The 20,207-nt window shown below is 39.9% G+C and overlaps 1 protein-coding gene across 1 annotated transcript in view; it reads right to left on the bottom strand.

Annotated features, from left to right (window-relative positions):
• Positions 1–20,207, bottom strand: part of LOC132400744 (CUB and sushi domain-containing protein 1-like) — a 2,029,389-nt gene that overhangs the window by 478,671 nt on the left and 1,530,511 nt on the right. The window contains exons 17-20 of the mRNA XM_059982042.1: positions 18,493–18,680; positions 12,228–12,416; positions 6,702–6,818; positions 2,292–2,507 (exon numbers count right to left, since the gene is read on the bottom strand). Of these exons, the coding sequence (XP_059838025.1) occupies positions 2,292–2,507; positions 6,702–6,818; positions 12,228–12,416; positions 18,493–18,680 (710 nt within the window). The remainder of the gene's footprint in view (positions 1–2,291; positions 2,508–6,701; positions 6,819–12,227; positions 12,417–18,492; positions 18,681–20,207) is intronic.

The following is a 20,207-nucleotide window of genomic DNA, read 5'->3' as shown; positions in this document are numbered from 1 at the left end:
AATATTCTGTCTGGGTAGCCTCCAACCTGATGGGATGAACATTAATTTTGCTAACTTCCAGTAATTTTCCCCCTCCTCCTACCCTTTTATTCCATCCCCCACTCTGGTTCCCCTCTCACTTCCCCTCTTGTTGTTACCTGCCTATTATCTCCCTTGGCTGCCCTTCCTCCTTCCCTTTCCTCTCCAACCAGATTCCTTCTTTTCGAGCTGTTCACACTCTCCCCCACCTACCAGTCTACAACTATCATATTCTAGCTTGTATTCCTTCCCCACCTTCTTTATTCCAGCTTCTTCCCCTTTCCTTTCAAGTCCTGATGAAGAATCTCAGCCCAGAACATCAATTGTTTATTCATTTCCATAGATACTGCCTGACCTGCCGAGTTCCTCCAGCATTTCCAACATCTGCAGAATCTCCTGTGCTTATGATGGCCTCCCTATCATACTGATGCAGCCACATGAAAATCCTGCAAGTTATAACAAAGGCATTCTGCACACCAACTGATATTCTCAGTCAATGCATCATTCCAGGTTTGACACTTTTATTTAATAATGTTGGTACGATGCTACTAAAATTTGTAATACAAGGTGCTTGCTAAAAATTAGTATGGCAAAGAAAGATAAAATACTATAAATCACAGTGCAGAGTTTCAAAGTGATTGTGACTTGCTTTATTTTATTAAAGATTAGCTTTATTTGTAACATGTACAACAAAATATCAGAACATACAGTGAAATGTTTTATTTTGTGTTGACAACCAACACAGTCTGAGGATGTGCTGAGGGCAGCCCGCAAGTGTAATCACACTTCCAGCACCAACATGGCATGCCCACAACTCACCAACTCTAACCCTAACCTGCACATCTTTGGGAAGTGGGAGGAAACCAAAGTAGTTAGAGGAAAACTATATGATCACATGGAGAACATATGAGCTTCTTACAGACTGTGGCAGCAATCGAACCCCAGTCGGTGACCGCCAGTGCTGTAATGGGTTGCGCTAACTGCTGTACTACTGCGCCATCCTTGTATGTAGAACACAGACCGGTACAGAACAGAAGCAAGCCCTTCAGCTCACAAACTTCATACTGAATTAATCTAAATCCCTTCTGCCTGCTCATGATCTATACCCCTCATACTTTGCATATTCAGGTGCCTATTTAAGAACCTTTTAAACACCGCTATTATATCTGCTTCCAGTACCACCCATGTTTCAGAAACCCACCACTCTCTACATAAAATACTTGCCCCTACACAACCTCTTTGAATTTATCCCCTCTTCCCTTAAATGCATGTCCTTTACTAATTGACAGTTTTACCCTGGGAAAAAGGTTCTGATTGTCGATCCTGTTTATACCTCTTCTTATTTTATAAACATCCTGTCAGCCTCTCCAAAATCTATTGAGATCATACAGCAAGGAAATAGGCCCTTTGGCCCAATTGCTCCATGTCAACCAAAATGCCTCATCCAAGCTAGTCCCATTTAACATTCTAAATCTTTCCTAATCATGTACCTGACCAATTTTTAAAAAAATGTTATGGTACCTGCCTCAGCCACTTCCTCATCGATACTATCTCTTTTTGAAAAAAAGTTATTTCTCATGTTCCTACTCAACTTTTCCTCCTACCCTAAATCTATGTCCCCTGATTCTTGATTCCATAACCTTAGAAAGAAGACTGTGTGCTCCTGACCTCATATTCAACTGTGTTAGACCTTGTACCTTATTCTCTAGGACAATAAGATGGACTCTTAACCTCGATCTGCACTGCAATTTCTCTGTAACTGTAACACCATATTCTGCATTCTGTAAATGTTTTACCTTACTGTACCTTAACGTACTGTGTAATGAAATGATACTGTATATGTAAATGATGTGTAAGACAAGTTTTTCACTGCACCTGTGACAAGAATAAACCAATTTACCTTATTCCATAAACACAACAGACTCTACTGATGCTGCAAATCCAAAGCAAAACATAAAACATGCTGGAGGAACTCAGCAGCACCTATGCAGGGAAATAAACAGTCAAATCTTCGGGCTGAGACCCTTCATCAGGACCCTTAGTGTTTTGGACCAAGATCCTTCTTCAAGACTGCAGGGTCTTGATCCAAAACATTGACTGTTTACTCATTTCCATAGATGCTGCCTGACCTGCTGAGTTCCTCTAGCATTTTGCGCATGTTTCCTTATCCACGTCCATCATTTTCTTTTTGCACCTATGTTTTTGTCCTAGTCACTGCATTATCTCACATGCTTTCTTTACACCACGTGTGAAACTGAAGGAAGGAGACCTACCTGAGAATGTGATGTTGAACCCTTCGTAAGACACAGAGAAATCTGAGATGAAGCGTAATTGTGCAGTGTAATTTCCAAAAAGACCCGCATTGATGGTTGGAGGCAAGGCAGAGCCAGTCAGTCTTGTTACTGGATCCATGAAGCTCTCATCTTCTGTGATAATTAGATAGTCATGCGAGTTCTCAAGGTGAAAGGTATGAAATACCAACTGCACACCTAAATATAAGCAGAAAAAGTCACTATTATCTCTGCCCAGAAAAGGCCAGTTCTAATTCACAGAGACAGCTGAAATAAACCTTCTGTCTGCAGAGAGGTTGAGAGTCATAGAAGAATGACAGAGCACTGCAGCACAGAAACAGGCCTTTGGCCCATCCAGTCAATGCTGAACTATCAATCTGCTAGTCCCATCAAACTGCACCTGGACGATCACCCCCCATACTCTTATCATCCAAGTACCCATCCAAATTTCACTTAAGTGTTGAATTTGAACCCACATCAGGCCAAGTATTAAAGACCTGTGCAAATCACTTGGCTGGAGTGTTCACCGATATCTTTAAACTCTCACGTTGGCAGTCTGAGGTACCCATCAGCTTCAAGCAGACTTCAATTATACTAGATTGTGGTAACCTGTCTCAATGACTATCAATCAGAATCACTTACATCCATTATGCTAAAGTACTTTCAGTGTTTGGTGATAAACATATCAACTCCTGCCTGAGAAGTGACGTGGATTTGTTTCAGTTTGCCCATTGGCACAACTGGTCCACAGCTGATATCATTTCATTGGCTCTTCACTCGACCCTGGAGCATCTGTACAGCAAAGATGCATACATCAGGTTGCTCTTTATCAACTATACTTCATCATTCAATACTATCATCCCCGCAAAATGAATCAATAAGCTTCAAGACTTCAGCCTCAACAACTCCTTGTGAAATTGGTTCCTTGATTTCATTACTTGCGCACCCTAGTCAGTATGGATTGTCAACGCCATCTCCTCCACAATCTCCAACAGCACAGGAGCACCACAAGGTTGTGTGCTAAGCCCCCTGTTCTACTCACTTTATACTTATGACGATGAGGCTAAGCACACCTCCACTGCCATTCTTAAGTTTGCAGACAACACCACTATCGCCGGCCAAATCAAAGGTAGTGATGAATTAGCGTAAAGAAGGGAGATTGAAAATCTGGCTGATACCACAACAATAACCTCTCACTAAATGTCAGCGAGACCAAGGAGCCAATTATTGACTTTAGGAGGAGGAAACCAGAGGTCATGAGCCAGTCATGATCGATAATCAGAGGAGAGGGTCAGCAATTTTAAGTTCTTCAGTATTATCATTCCAGCAGATCTGTCCAGGACACAGCACCAAATTTTAATTACGAAAGAAACATGGCAATGCCTCTACTTCCTCAGAAGTTTGCAAAGTTTCTGACAAACTTCTTTAGATATCTGATGGGGAGTATATTGACTGGTTGTATTATTGCTAGGTATGGAAACACCTATGCCCTAAAATGGAAAATCCTACAAAAAGTAGTAAAAATCACCTGGTCCATCATTGGTAAAGCCTTCCCACCATTGCACATAATGAGTGCTGTTTCAGGAAAGCAACATCAGTCATCACGAACCCCCACCACCCAGGCCATGCTCTCTTCTCGCTGCTGCCATCAGGAGTAAGGTACAGGAGCCTCAGGACTCACAACACCATGTTTAGGAAATGTAATTACTATTAGGCCCTTGAATCAGTGGGGTTAATTTCACACAATTCACTCGCCTGATCACAGAACTGTTCCCACAACCTGTGGATTCACTATCAGGACTCTTCATCCCATGTTTTTGATATTTATTGTTTATGTATTACTATTATTATTATTTCCTATTTTTCTTTTGTATTTGCACAGTTTGTTGTCTTGGTTGTTTGCCCATCCAGTTGGGTGCGGACTTTCATTGATTCTATTATATTTCTTGGATTTACTGAGTATGCTCACAAGAAAGTGAATCTCAGGGATGTATATGGTGATGCCTTGGTAGTACATTTACTTTGAACTTTGAGCATCCACCACTTCTGCTGGCAACTTGTTCCACACTCTTACCAACCTCTTCATTGAGATTCAGATGAATTTATTCCAGATTCACTTATTTATCACCTGTACATCAAAACATGCAGTGAAATAGATCCTTTGTGTTAACAACTAACACAACCTACTGATGTGAAGGGGGTAGCCCACAAGGGCTCTATATTATATATTCACATTAGAACTTCTACAGACATACTTTTGAACGTGCCCTGATTGATTGTGTCATGGTCTGATATGCTAATTCAAATGTGCAGGAATATAAGAAGCTGCAGAGAATAATGGACTCAGCATAATAAATTACCAGCACATTCCTCATCATTATCAGTAGTGTCTACAGGAGGCAGTGTCTTCTGAAAAAGATCTTCATCATTCAGGCCATGCCATCTTCTCACAGGTATCATTGGTCAGGAGGTACAGAAGCCTGAAGTCCTACACCACTAAAATCAATAACAACTATTTCCCTTCAACCATTCAGTGCATGAATTAATCCTAATTATTACCTTAGTATACCAACACCACGACCACTTTGCACTAAAATGGACTTTATGTTTTCGGATCTTTTTTTTGTATAATTTTGTGTAATTTATAGCAATTTATCTACCTTGGAAGGCGAGCGAGTGTTCAGCGCCATCTGCCAGCCGCTTGCTCACTGCTGCTGGAGGAAGATGTTTGTGTGTGATGGTCTCTTTCTCTCCCTCCCACTCTCTGCTCCTGAGGGAAGGTCCCTGTGTTTGAATTGTCTCTCTCTCTTTCTCAATGCTGTCAGAGGATGGTACCAAAGTTTTTTGTCTACGCTTTGTGGATTGGACTAAAGAACAATGAACTGAACTGAAAACGGTCTCTATCAATTTTGTGTTTTATTTTCTGCATTTTCACTTGTTCTTTCTTGTTGCCATTTGTGCACTTTGTTTTTTATGTGTGTGGGGGGAGTGGATATGCTTTTGTTGCCATTGCATGATTTTTTTTTGCATGGGGAGTGTAGATGTTTTTCTTTGAATGGGTCCTACGGTTTTGTGTGATTAGTGGCTGTCTGTGGAGAAGTTGAATCTCAGGGTAGTATACTGCATACATACCTTGATAATAAATCTACTTTGAATCCTTTGAACCAATTGCAGGTGAACTTCAGCATGGACTCTACAAACAATATTACTGTCATAAAACAAGAGATTCTGTAGATGCTGGAAATCCTGAACAGCACACACAAAATGCTGGAGGAACTTAGCACGTCAGGCAGCATCAGTGGAGGAAAATAAACAGTCGATGTTTCAGGCTGAGACCCTTCATCTGCATTGTTATTCAGTATGTTTTGTTATGTGTACTTTGACAATTTAGCAGCACTATGACCATTTTGAGCACTTTGTATTGAAACACACTTAATTTCATTTTCATTATGTTCTTCCTTGGAAATGTTACATTTAGTTTATGATTTTTCTGTGGATACTGCTTATCAGATGAGATGTGCCTGTGATGTTGCTGTAATTTAAGTTTTTCATTGCACCTGTGCATCTGACATATGACAATAAACTCAACTTTAACGTTTTCAAATAAGTGTTCATTTTTGGGATTGGGAACAACAGCCAGTGGCATCAAATGAATCTCAGCTCTGAGCAGGGATGTTCTTTTAGCTCCCTTCTTCAACTAGGTAATACGTTACTGCAAAAGAGGCATTGCTAGTTGAGTGAGTCTACAAAAGTTCAGAATAAATTCAGATGCAAGGATTTATCAAAAAATTCTTAAGGCTATAAGACATAAGAGGGGCCATCAAGTCTATGCCACCATTCAATCATGGCTGATTTATTTTCCATCTTAACCCCATTTTCCTTTCTTCTCCCTGTAACCCTTGACATCTCCACTTTAAATATACTTAACGATTTGGCCTCCATAGCCACATGTGGTAATGAATTCCACAGATTCACCATTCTCTGGCTGAATAAATTCCTCCTCAGCTCTGTTCTAAAGGGACATCCTCGTATTACGAGACTGTGCCCTTTGGTCCTGGACTCTCCCACTAATGGTAATATCCTTTGCACATCAATTTTATCTCATAAAAATCCACTCTATCATAAACAACCTCTCTGCACCCACTCTGCCCTTTCCATGTCCACTTTAACCAGGCCCTTCAATAGTATCCCTTCCTCATTCTTCTAGACTCCAGCAAGTATAAGCCTGAAGCATCAAACAATCCACATATGTTAGCAGTTTCATTCTGAGTATCATTTGCATAATAGATCAAACATTTGAAGCAGCCAGCAATCATAATCTGAAAATAATCCTCACGCAGATGCGCCACCAGAAAGTGGAGAAACTATGGTAAACAAAACACTTTGGCTTACCTTTTCCATGTGACACCTCAATTATCCATGTACAATTTAAGGAATTGGGATAGAAATCAGGGAATCCAGGCGACAGAATGGTTCCACTTGCAGCATGGATGTAGCCACCACAGAAAGCTGAAATGAAAGAGAAATGGCCAGTTGTTGATTTTAACCTCCATGATAAAGAAAGCAGTAAGTGTCAAACATCTGACAGAAAATAAGCAAGGCTCTGGATACTTTCCATGGAAAATAGACATTTGTGTTTTTATATAACAGGAAACAAATAGTATATTGCATTGCAACATTGAGAAGGAATACAACCATAATAGAAAGTCCGTTCCAATCTGAGGCTGTGTCTTTATTGGGATGACATTGGAATGGATCCAGAGGAGGTTCATAAGAATGATCCCAGGAATGACAGGGCTAATGTATGAGGAGTATTGGATGGCTCTGTCATTTAGAACAACGAGGGGGGATCTCATTGAAACTTACCGAATATTGAAAGGCCTATAGAGAATGGACTAGAGAGGATTTCCTCTGCATGGAGTCTAGGACCAGAGGACACAGCCTCAGAATACAAGGACATCCTTTTAGACCAGAGATGAGGAGTAATTTCTTTAACCAGAGGTTAGTGAATTTGTGGAATTCAATGCCACATTCACCTGTGGAGGCCAAGTCAATGGGTATATTTAAAATAGAGGTTGATAGACTCTTGATTACTTAAGGCATTAAACGTTACAAGAAACAAAGAAGAGAAAATCTGAAGATGCTGGAAGTCTAAGAAACACACACAATATGCTGGAGGAACTCAGCAGGCCAGGCAGCATCTACCGAGAAGAGCACAGTTGACGTTTCAGGCTGAGACCCTTCAGCGCGACAGTTTATGGGAAGAAGGCAAGAGAATAGGGTTGAAAGGGATAATAATATAAGCCATGATAGAATAGCAGAGCAGACTCAATGGGCTGAATGGCCTAAATCAGCTTCTATGTCATATGATCAAATATGTTCCAAGTTTATTAAAATCTGTTATGATGCAATAGTCCTAAATGAAATCATTACAACATGTTGGACACTTAGATAAAGGACTGCAATTAGTTCCAATTAGCATATTTGTACGTGGCACAAAATGAGGAGGTGTTGTTGATAGTCATGGAGGTTATTGTAGATTACAGAGGACTTGTACTATAAATGGTTGGGCACTGGAAAATGCCTAGAAGTACCACATGATTAGATTATTAAAAGTGGTATCACTGGTAGACAGGGTGGTCAAAAAGGCTTATGGTAATTTGTCCTTCTTCATTCAGAGCATTTATCTAACAGTAGAGACATTGTGGTTTCAAGTTGATGTTGTGGGGGTGGAACTGGACTCTCTGATGGTGGTGTCTGAAAAGAGGATGCTGTCCAAGTTGCATGCCATCTTGGACAATGACTCCCGTCCACTCCATAATGTACTGGTTAGGCACAGGAGCACATTCAGCCAGAGACTCATTCCACCGAGATGTAACACTGAGTGTCATAGGAAGTCATTCTTACCTGTGGCCATCAAACTTTACAACTCCTTCCTCCAAGTATCAGACAGCCTGAGGCTGGTCCTGGAGTTATTTCCACTTGGCATGATTAACATATTATTATTTAATTATTTATGGTTTTATATTGCTATATTTCTACACTATTCTTGGTTGGTGCAGCTGTAATGAAACCCAGTTTCCCTCGGGATCAATAAAGTATGTCTGTCTGTCTGTCTGTCTGGTGTATCTGCATTTGGAGTACTGTGTACAGTTTTGGGCAACCTGTTACAGGAGAGGCATGACCAAAACAGAAAGAGTGCAAACAAAATGTACAAGGAAATTACCAGACCCGAGGGGCCTGAGTTATAGAGTGAGGTTGGCCAGGCCAGTTCTGTATTCCTTGTAGCATAGAAGAATGAAGAACAACCTGATACAAATATTTATAATTATGAGTGGCATAGATGAAGTAGATGGTACTAGTCTTTTCCTTAGGCAGGGGAAGTCTAAAACTGCGGGTATAATTTTAGGATGGAAGGGGGAAAGATTTCAAAGGGTCCTAAAGGGCAAGTTATCCATGCAGAGGGTATTGAGTAGCTGACAGATGAAGTGGGTGATGCAGGGCCAATACGAGTATTTAAAAAGCACTTTAGTAGATACATGGAGGGTTAGGCTTTGAGGGATATGTGCCAAATATAGGAAATTGGGGCGAGTTGATCGGCATTGACTTGTTGTACCTAAGATCTTGCATCTGTGTGGTATTGCTCTAGGACTCAGTAACTTCTTTCATTCTGAACAGTCATCTTGAAGTTATTAGAAACATAAATTAAAAGAAAGATTCCAATATTAACTATTCTGTATTATAACATGAGCTTTTTTTTAAAAAAAAAGAGGATGTAATTTCCCTGGATCTGAACAAGAATGAATCCATAGAAACTTCATTCAAGGGTCATATTTAATATGTAGGGTGGCTTAATTGCTTTTGTCTTGGGGAAATTAGTTTCTGCTAGCTTATTAAGTATCATTCATTCAATTGATCCTAATGGACAGAGCAGATGACTGTTAGAATTTTCTGTGGAAATCACCAGTTCACTGTGGTAATTGTATTCAGTTCACTTCCAGCTACTGTGCTTCTGGCAAATGTTCATGAGCGAGTTTCAATGCATTGCTTTATTTAATGTTTCCATTTAAAAGGATGGGATTGTTGAATTTCTATGTGATTTTTATGCAAGCCCACTACTACAAATTTCAGTTCAACACTTTTATTCTTTCAGAAAATTATATAAGTGATCGAATTAATGACATAGAGCAAATTCAACTGAGCGTGGCCTCATTCTACAGCTTTACCAGAAGGGCGTAAGAGCTGTAATCCTGTAAGTTTCACTATTTATTTTTATTTAGAGATTTAGCACAGTAAACAGGCCCTTCTTTCCCAATGGTCCACACTGCCCAGTTACACTCATGAGACCAATTAACCTACTAAACTGTTTATCTTCAGAAAGTGGGAGGAAACTGGAGCACCTGGAGGAAATCTGCAGTTGTGTGAAGAAGGTACAAGTTCCTTCCAGAACATGGCAGAATTGAACATAGGTCACTGGCAGTGTAATACGATTATATTAACTGCTATGTTATGTGCTGCCTAATCAGTGTTGAGGACGGTCGCATTGCAGAAATGATGGATAGCACTATTTATCCCACTGAGAAGATTCAGGTCACTTGTACAAAAGGCAGTGAGGAAAGGTTTGCTTCATCGCAGTGATGCAGAAACTGCTTCACAGCTCAAGGAACCCACGTTCCTTTCTAAACTCAGGTGCTGTCTGCATGGAGGTTGCACATTCTCACTGTGTCCACAGGAGATTCTTCTGAGTGCTTCAATTTCCTCCCACATCTTTGGGATTTGTGAGGAAACCAGAGCACCTGAGAGAACCTTAGGTTGCTAGATTAATTGGCACAGTAGGTCAGACTTGAGTTTCCTCCAACCAGCATCCAGCCCACTGGGAAACCATTCAGCACCCCCTCCAAATTATTCATAAAAGTCAGAACCTAGAACATAAAACATTACAGCACAGGTCCTTCAGTCCACCATGTTGTGCTAACATTCATCCTACTCTGAGATCAATTGAAACCAGCCCTCCCACATCCATGTACCTATCTAAGAGTCTCTTAAATGTCCCTAATATATTTGACTTTACTACCAACCTTTGCAGGGCATTCCACACACCCACCACACTTTATAAAAACCTATATCTGATATTCCCCACTATACTTACCTCCAATTACTTTAAAGTTCTGCCCCCCTCATATATACTGGCATTCAGCATCAGTTAGTAAGAAAACAGTTGGGTATGGGAGCAGAAATTACCAAAAGCACACCACCTCCAGACCTTGTAATACATTATATGTAGAACATAGAACACTACAGGCCCTTCAGCCCATAACATAGTGCTAATATTTTTCCGACTCCAAGATCAATCTAGCTCTTCCCTCTGATATAGCCCTCATTTTTGTTTATCATCCATGTGCCTATATAAAAGTTTCTTAAATGTTCCTAATTTATCTGCCTCTACCACTAACCCTGGTACTCCATCCGAAGCATCCACTACTCTGCGTAAAAAACTTACCTTGGACATACCCCCTATACTTTCCTCCAATTGCCTTAAAATTATGCCCCCCTTTTATTAGACATTTCCAACCTGGGAAAGGGCTTTGACAGTCCATTATATCTATACCTCTCATCATCTTGAACACCATTATCAGGACTTTACTTCTTGGTATTAATACTGATCTTTCTCTTTTTTTAAAGATGTATTTAATGTTATTGGTTTAAGAGCAGAAATTACAATGACAAATTGCACTGAGAGAAAACAGTGTGTCAGATGATGAAGTTTCTTGTCTTCTACTTAGTTATAACCCTGGTATCTCAGACTGTCCCAAAACCATGTGAAGTAAGCTTTCCTCATGCTCTGAAGACATACAGAAATAACATGTATACAAAGATATGAGGGGTATAACTATAGTGACTGGATGCAGGCTGTTTTGCCTGAGGTTGTTTGAAACTAGAATTTGAGTTTATTGGTTAAAGGTGAAATGTAAAATACACTTGGTGGCCACTTTATTAGATACACCGGAACATGAATGCAAATATCTGATCTGCCAATCTTCAGCAACAACTCAATGCATAAAAGCATGCAGACATGGTTAAGAGATTCAGTTGCTGCCCGGACCAAACATAAGAACGGGGAAGAAATGAGATCAAGATGACTCTGACTGTGCAAGGATTATTGGTGTCAGACGGGGTGGTTTGAATATCTCAGAAACTGCCAATCTGGGATTTTCAAGCACAACAGTTTCTGGAGTCTACAGAGAATGGCGTAGAAACAAAAATACCTAGTTAGTGACAGTTCTGTGGGCAAAATTGCCTTGTTAATGAGAGAGTTTAGTGAAAAATGGACAGTCTGGTTTAAGCTGACAGGAAGGTGACAGTAACTCAGATGACCATGCATTACAACACTGATGTGCAGGAGAGCACCTCTGAATGCACAACATGTCAAATCTTCAAGTGGATGGACTACAGCTGCAAAGGATCACAAACATACACTCAGTGGCCACTTTATTAGATACCAGAGGTATTTCAGGGGAACATGAGAGGAATCTTCGTCACTCAGAGTGTGTGTGTTGGAATGAGCTGATAATGGAAGCAGTGGATGTAGGTTCGATCTCAATATTTGAGAAAAGTTTGGGTCACAGTCAGATTTAATATCATTTAGATATGTCATGAAATGCATTGGTCTGTGACAGCAGTACTGTGCAATATATAAATCAAGCTATAAATTACAATAAGAAATATATATATTATATATTAAATTAGTAATGCAAGTAGAAGGTAAAATAGAGAGATAGGTACATGGTGTGGCTGCATATAGATGGCACTAGGCAGAAATAAAGACAGGTCAGCATGTACTCGATGAGTTGATGGACCTGTTTCTGCACTATATTGGCTCTATGCTTCAATGACTCTTTGTCTGAGTGATGAGCCCACCTTCACAGCTTGGCAATGCATGGTTCCATTGGCGGTTATCTTCGCAAATTAGGGGCTTGTCATCACTCAAGGTGTAACCTGGACAACAACTGAAGGTCACTGTTGATCCGATTGCGAAGTTGTTTCCATGTCGGCGCCCATTTACAGGAATTCCAGGGTCTAAACAAGAATCTAATTCTAAGGTGACACCTGCAAAATATAATCAGAATTTAGAGAAATAATTTCAGCAAATATCACTGTTGCCATTAGTTATACTGCGTGTCACATTTTCACTGGGTAAGCAGTTGGGAAATTAGATACTGAGTAATAATTATGAAATAAATTTAATTTGAGATAAAACAGATTTAGTAACAGTGAATAGTATGGGTAGTAAGATTGACACAGTGAATAGTATACAGTGTGACAGAAAGAAGAGCTAGAATTCATTTCTCAACCTTCAGTTTCTGTGAAAGACAACTCGGTCATTTGCAACTTGTTAGAAAGTTCTTTTAATTTGTAATAATTTTACCTGAGTTTGGAAATCTTTTGCAATTTATATTTTTTAGTAATTCAGAAATATTTTATAAATCAGAAATCTGACCCCACAGACGACAGGTTCAGAGATGTCAAATTCTCTTTATCTTTGCATTCCTGGGATCACTATCCAGGGTCACTATCGAGACACTATCCAGGGTCTGCACATCCTTCCTCAGGTACAGACCCAAAATTTGCTTGGTCTCCAAATGCAGTCTGATTAATGTCTTAAACAAATTAATGATTCCAAATTCCAGCAGCACTTTCCACAAAATTTTAGAGATTTAATTTATTTTAATGAATGCAAAATAATTCATTGTTCAATCTATTGTCTATGAACTGCCATGTAATCTTATAAAGTTCGACTGCATACTCTGTTTGCGTAAACACAAGATGAGATAAGCAAATAGCCACCACAAGAGGAGGCACATAGAAACAAAGGCAATATTAAATCAGTACAATAAACAGCTCACTGTCCTAGTGACGAGACCGCCAAGGTCTGTTTATGTATGACTAGAGCAAATGGACTGAGCCAATTTCATGTCAGCAATGTGAGAAAAATAGAAGCTTCATCAAGTGCCATCACTCTGTCCACTGCAATGGCCAGGATTCTCCTGGTGGTGGCTCACTTCATACTGACTTCCCATTCCCATTCAGGCATCTCTATCCATGGCCTCCTCTACTGCCACAATGAGTCTACACTCAGGTTGGAGGAGCAACACCTCATATTCCATCTTGGTCATCTGCAAACTGATAGCAAAAACATATTTCCAACTTCTGGAACTTGCTCTCCTGTGTTTTGCATCCCATCCGCTCTTTTTCCGTTCCCCATTCCGGTTATCCTCTCACCCTTTTCTCCTCCTCTCCTTCCCCCATGAGCAGCTTATCACCTCTCTCTGGTAACCCTCCTCTGTCCATTTCTTCCATGGTCAACTCTCCTCTTCTATCATATTCCTTCTTCTACAGGCCCTTTACTTCTCCCACCTATCAGCAACTTCCATCATCCCCCTCTCACCACACATGGTCTCACTTGTCACCTGCCCACTTACACTCCTGCCCCTTCCCCCACCTTCCTGTTCTGACTTCTACCTTGCTCTTTTCCAATCCTGATGAAGGGTCTTACCCAAAATGTTAACTGTTTATTCCTCTCCATTGATGTTGCCTGACCTGCTGATTTCCTCCAGTATTTTGTGTGTGTGTTGCTCAAGATTTCCAGTATTTCCAGAATCTCTTGTATGTCTGTTGTTCTTCAGTATTGGTCTGATGTGCTTCTGTCATGCCTAGACCATGTTATTAGGTCAGAACAAACATATCCCACTGCCCATGATAATTTATCCTTCAACAGTCAGGTGAAAACATTGCAAAAACTCTGAAAGGCCTAATTCTATTCCTATGTCTTACGGTCATAAGGACTATTGTGTCCACCTAGATGGTCCCAATTTCTTGCATTTGGCCCATATTCCCCCTATACCCCAGCCTTAATATAACTGTCCAAATGCTTCTAAATGATACTATTGTACCTGCCTAAACCACTTCCTCCAGCAGCTCTGTCCATATACTCAACATCCTCTGCATTGAAAAGTTGCCCCTCTAGTCCCTTTTAAATATTTCACTTCTCCCTAAAGCAATGCTTTCCTAGTCGTCAACACTCCTACCCTAGGGAAAAAAGACCATCCAACATCAGACCATAAGACTTAGGACCATCTGGCCCATCAAGTCTCCTCTGTCATTCTATCATGGTTGACTTATTATCCCTCTGAACTCCATTCTCCTGCCTTCTCCCTGTAACCTTTGATGGAGTGGCATCTCTGCTTTAAATATAACTAATGATTTGGCCTATACAGCTGTCTGTAGCAATGATTTCACTGATGCTTATCAATGCTTCTCATAATTGTATACACTCATCCTCTTGTAATAGGAATAAAGTTCTAGCCTGGCTAACTTTTCCCCACAAATCATGACCACTAGTCCTGGCAGCATCCTCGTAAATCTTTTCTGCATTCTTTCCAATGTTTTACTATAATAGGGTGATCGAAACCGTACATGGTACTCCAAGTGTAATCTCATCAATGTCATATACAGCGCCACCATAACGTCCCAGCTCCTAAGCTCAGTGACGTGATTGATGAAGGTCAGAATGCTAAATGTCTTTTTCACCACCCTGTGATTTCAGAAATATGTTGTGAGCTTTAAGAATAAAGTTGGATACTCCTGACATGGTTATATGTAATATTTTAATGTATTTGCTTTGCACGAAATTCATACATTTACATATCTAAATCCCAACAGACTATAGAGATGATCATATTTTCACTATTTTATCAATGGTATGTGAAATTAATCTTGCCTGACAACCTGGAACCATGAGTCTTGGGATTATGTTTGTTGATATCTAGCTGTCTTTTATTATATTATCCATATTCAGGAAATAATCTCATTAGATTACAATGCTCATTTTAGTTACTTACATTCCATTACAAACATACATTCAAAACAATTTCAAGAGATACTCAGAAGGGCATTCTGTCCACCACCTATGCATATAAACAACAGAACAAAAAATTGTTCATTACACTACCCCACTCAGAACTTTAAGCAAAGTGATTTGGAGGAAAGTGCATATTACACTCAGTGACCACTTTATTAGATCCGTCTTGGACATAAAATATGGCCACTGAGAGTATGTTCATGGTCTTCCGCTGCTGTTGCCTACCCACTTCATGGATCAACATGCTGTGCATTCTGGCATTCCCTTCTGCATACTATTGTTGTAGCATGTGGTTATTCGAGTTACTGTTGCCTTCCTGTCAGCTTGAACCAGTCTGACCATTCTCCTCTGACCACTCTCATTGACAAGGCATTTTCACCAGCAGAACTGCCATTCACTGATTATTTTATTTGTTTTGTGCAATATTCTTTGTAAGCTCTCAAGACTGTTGTGTGTGAAAACCCCAGGAAATCAGCAGTTTCTGAGATACTCCAACCACCCTGTCTGGTACCAACAATCATTCCACGGTCAAAGTCACTTAGGTCACATTTCTTCCTCCTTCTGATGTTTGATCCGAATGACAACTGAAAGCTCTTCTTCATGTCTGGATGCTTTGATGTATGGAGTTACTGCCAGAGGACTGGTTGATGAGATACTGTATTTGCATTAAAAAGCAAGTGTACTGATGTACCTAATAAATTGGCCACTGAGTGTACATTCAAAACAATTAAGTGATACTTGGAAGAGCATTCTGTCTGTTACCTATGCACATAAACATCAAAACAGAAAAAAAATACTTTCCAGTACATTACCCCCAGTGAAAGCTTTGTGCAAATTGATTTGAAAGGAAATGCATACTATTTGAAATTGAATATTGGTGGCTATCACAGTTGAACCCTTCACGTCATTAAGAAACATAATCAGTTGCAGAACTCAAATCATTAAAAGAGGAAGTAGTTGTAGAATTTGCCCTTAATCAATCACAATAAATGTGCAATTTAATAACAGCTGTACAATTTACTCCCCTTCTGAAGTGCAGTTCCTCTGATTTTATGAAACTCCTCCTTAACTCCTTAATCTTTAAGCAATCAAGGATGCAGTTCTGTGACTAAATCTCTTGTGATCATACTCACATTGCTTACTTTAGCATGCATGATTCTGAAAAACTTGAAAAGAGGACAAAATGCAATACAAGTTTCATCTTTAAACTACTTGACAACTTTAAACAGAAAATAGCCAGTATTTCCAGTGTCCAACCATTTTAATTCCAATCCCCATCCCCATTCATATTCCAACATGTCGGTCCATGGTCTTCACTTCTGCTACAATGAGGCTACTCTCAGGTTGGAGGAGCAACACCTTATATTCCATCTAGGTAGCCTCTAACTTGATGGCATGAACATCAGTTTCTGTATCATTTAATAATTTATTTGCCCTCCTCCTTCCTTCTTTTCTCTTTTTCAATTCCACACTCTGGCCTCTTACCTCTTCTCATCCACTGAAGATCACTTCCCCCGATACCCTTCCTGCCATGGTCCACTCTCACCTCCTGTCAGCTTCCTTCTTCTCCAGCCCTTTAACTCTCCCAGCTATCATCTCCCAGCTTTTTACTTCACCCCTCTCCCCCACCCATCTGGCATTATCCATCACTTTCTAGCTTGTCTCTTCCTTCCTCTCTCCTAATCTTCTTATTCTAGCTTCTGTCCCCTTCCTCTCCAGACCTGATGAGGCGTCTTATTCTGAAATGTTAACTATTCATTTCCATGTATGTTGCTTGACTTGTTGAGCTCCTGCAGCATTTAATGTGTATTACAACTTTAAACTAGCCTTTATAATGCTGTTTACATTATATTTATGCACATTTTATTGCATGTCTGTACTTTAACTTGATTTTTATATTATTATTTATTTTGTATAATTATTGAATGTTTGTTTTTATTTTGCATTTTGCACCAATGCAGCACAGCAATTTCCTCATACATGTAAAGGTATATGGTAAATAAAGCTGATCCTTCAACTGTGGGAACATGAGAAAGGATAAAAGATGCAATAAGAAAATATCTATGTTGTTTCCATGATTTGTATTAGCATCACTGAGCACTAAATTTGACACATTCAAATCAATTTGGTGACATAACCTCAATAGAATCCCCATTGAAGACATGACGGCAGAAAATGTTCTCTAATGAAATCAAGGAGATGCAGAATTCTACACAAATCTGCTTAGCCAGTTTTGTTACTGCTTTAAATTCATTAAAATCAACAAATATTATTGTACTTTTGTGCTCAAAGAAGTTCTAAATTGTGTGTGTGTGTGTGTGTGTGTGTGTGTGTGTGTGTGTCTGTCTGTCTGTCTTTTTGTCTCTCTGTGCTAAGTCTAAATGAGAGGTTTCTCTTCACAAGCAGAGTACAAATGTTTAGGAAGCTGCAACTAATATCCAACAATATCCACAAGTCCTGACCAATCCAGAAAATGGCACAGTCCCCGTCTAGCCTCTTCGTTATTCTATCAGTATATTTACGCAATTGTGAAGAAGGCATTACAGTGGCTATGTTTCATTAGGAATTTGAGAACACGTGGCCCACCACCGAAGACTAGCAAATTTCTCCAGATGTACTACGGAGAGTATGCTGAATGGTTGTACAACTGTCTGGTACAGAGATGCCGAAGCACAGGAGCAGAAGAAGTGTCAGAAGGTTGTAGACTCAGCCAGCTCTTTCATAGGCATGTCAACTGGCATTGCCCATTTCTGCCCTGGGTAAAAAACATTGGCTATCTACTCGATCATCTAATATACCCCTGTCAAGTTACTTCTCATCTTCTTTCACTCCAAATAGAAAATCCCTAGCTTGCTCAAACTATTTTCAAAAGTCATGCCCTCAGCTCTAGCCTGAATCCTGGTAAATCTCCATGGTACCCTCTCTAAATCATCTACTTCCTTCCTATAAAGAGGTAAACAGAATTGAAGAAAGTACCGCAAGTGTGGAAAACCAAGGCTTTATGAAATAGCACCATTGCATCATGGATCTTGAAATCAATCCCCTGACTAATGAGGGGCATATGCCTTCTTAATCACCCTATCAACTTGCATCACAGCTTTGATGAGTCTACGGACTGGGACCCCAAAGATCCCTCTGTTTCTCTACAGGACAGATAGACAGGTTGTCAAACACTTGAAGATTTGGGAATTATGGGTGCAGCTTCAGAGAGGTGTGCCTTTCTTGTACAAGTAGCTTAGTCTGTTGTGGATGAAAGGAACTTACTTTCATAACGAATCTGGAAACCAACACTTGAACGGCTGTTGTCAGTTGTCAGCAGAAGGTACATGAAGTTGCCAGTGCTGATTAGAAACTGTGGGGCTTGGGTACCATGATATTCTCCAATTAAAGGTGAAGAATTAACAGGCCCATCTCGGATTTCTAATGTGTCATAATTAACTTCAGTTTGAAACCTGTGAATCACAAAAATGTTTCAGTCAGTGCACTTGTTTATAGACACACATGGCCACTTGCGCCAAGTCAAACATTGTACACATTTTAAACACGAGATTCTGCAAATTATGGGAATTTTGAGGAACACACACACCAAGTGCTGGAGGAACTCAGTGTCTATGAAGAGAAATAAATAATTGATGTTTGGGGTTAATAACCTTCATCAGGACTGGAAAGGAAGAAGCCATAATCTGAAGGTGGGCAGAGGGGAGGAGCACATTGGCAGGTGAAAGGTGAGGCCAGGTGAGGGGGAATGTAGGTGAGTGGAGGAGGGGGGGATAAAGTAAGAAGCTCAGAGGTACAGGGAAGGATAAGGAATCTGATAGGAGAGGGCAGGAGACCATGGAAGGAAGGGAAAGGGGGCATCATACAGAGGTAAGTTGCAGGTTTTTGTACAATTTTCTCTGCAAGTGTACAAGTTTCTGATATTACAACTCTTCCAAAATTTTGAAGCAACATCAGTGGCCATTGTAGCTGCCAAATACAGTTCCAATAAGTTCTCAGATCAAAACAAAGTGTAAGCATTCATTTGTGCCACTTCCTTACATAATGCCACTTCATTTGAGAATAAGCGGGCAAAAAGAAAGGAACTTGTCAATTGTATTGTATTTTTCTTTATGGTTTGATCTCAACATATCATAAGACAATTTTCTCTTTTGGTCAGACATTCATTAGGAGTCCTGATGAAGAGACTCAGCCGGAAACATTGATGGGTTATTCCTCTCCATAGGTGTTGCCTGACCTGCTGAAATTCCTATATCTTCTTGTGCATGGTCCCCTTATTTCACATGCCCCTCTAATCCAGGCGCCATTCCAGTAAAACCTCTTCTGCACCCTGTACAAAGCCTCTACATACTTCCTATAATGGGCTGACCAGAATTAAATGCAATAATTCAGATATGGCCCAACTAATTTATGCTAAATAACTTTCTGGTTCTTGAATCCATTGTCTCCACTAAAAAAGGCAAGTATGCTGTCTGTTGGTGTTATTAGCAATACTTACATCCTGGAAAATAAATAAATATTACATAAATGTAATTAATTACTCAAAATATGTTTCTATTCTTTTCCCCAGTCTTTGTTTCTTCAGTATTCCAAATTTATTCTTCTGACTTCCAAGTTTTCTGACACAACACTATCCTTCTTCATCAAAATTCATCTTTCCCTTCTAAGACCACGGTTCAAACTGGGTAACCAATTTTCTTCAGCCCTTTATCTATTACAACTATCACCTTCCAGCTTCTCACTTCAGCCCCTCTCCCCTTCACCTGGTCTCACCTGTAACCTTTTATGTTGCATTTTTTCTCCCCCCCCCAACTTTTTTTTCTGTTTTCTTCCCTCTTCCATTCCAGTCCTGATGAAGGATCTCAGCTCAAAATCCTTCATAGATACTGTCTGACTTGTTGCATTCCTCCAACAGTTTGTGTGTTAACCAATGTTTGAAGTACTTGCATGAAATTCAAGCTCTTTAATACTGCTGACAAAAC

Source organism: Hypanus sabinus, chromosome 10, assembly GCF_030144855.1.
Source record: "Hypanus sabinus isolate sHypSab1 chromosome 10, sHypSab1.hap1, whole genome shotgun sequence".
Lineage (NCBI taxonomy): Eukaryota > Metazoa > Chordata > Chondrichthyes > Myliobatiformes > Dasyatidae > Hypanus > Hypanus sabinus.
This window is presented reverse-complemented; position numbering and strand designations above follow the sequence as displayed.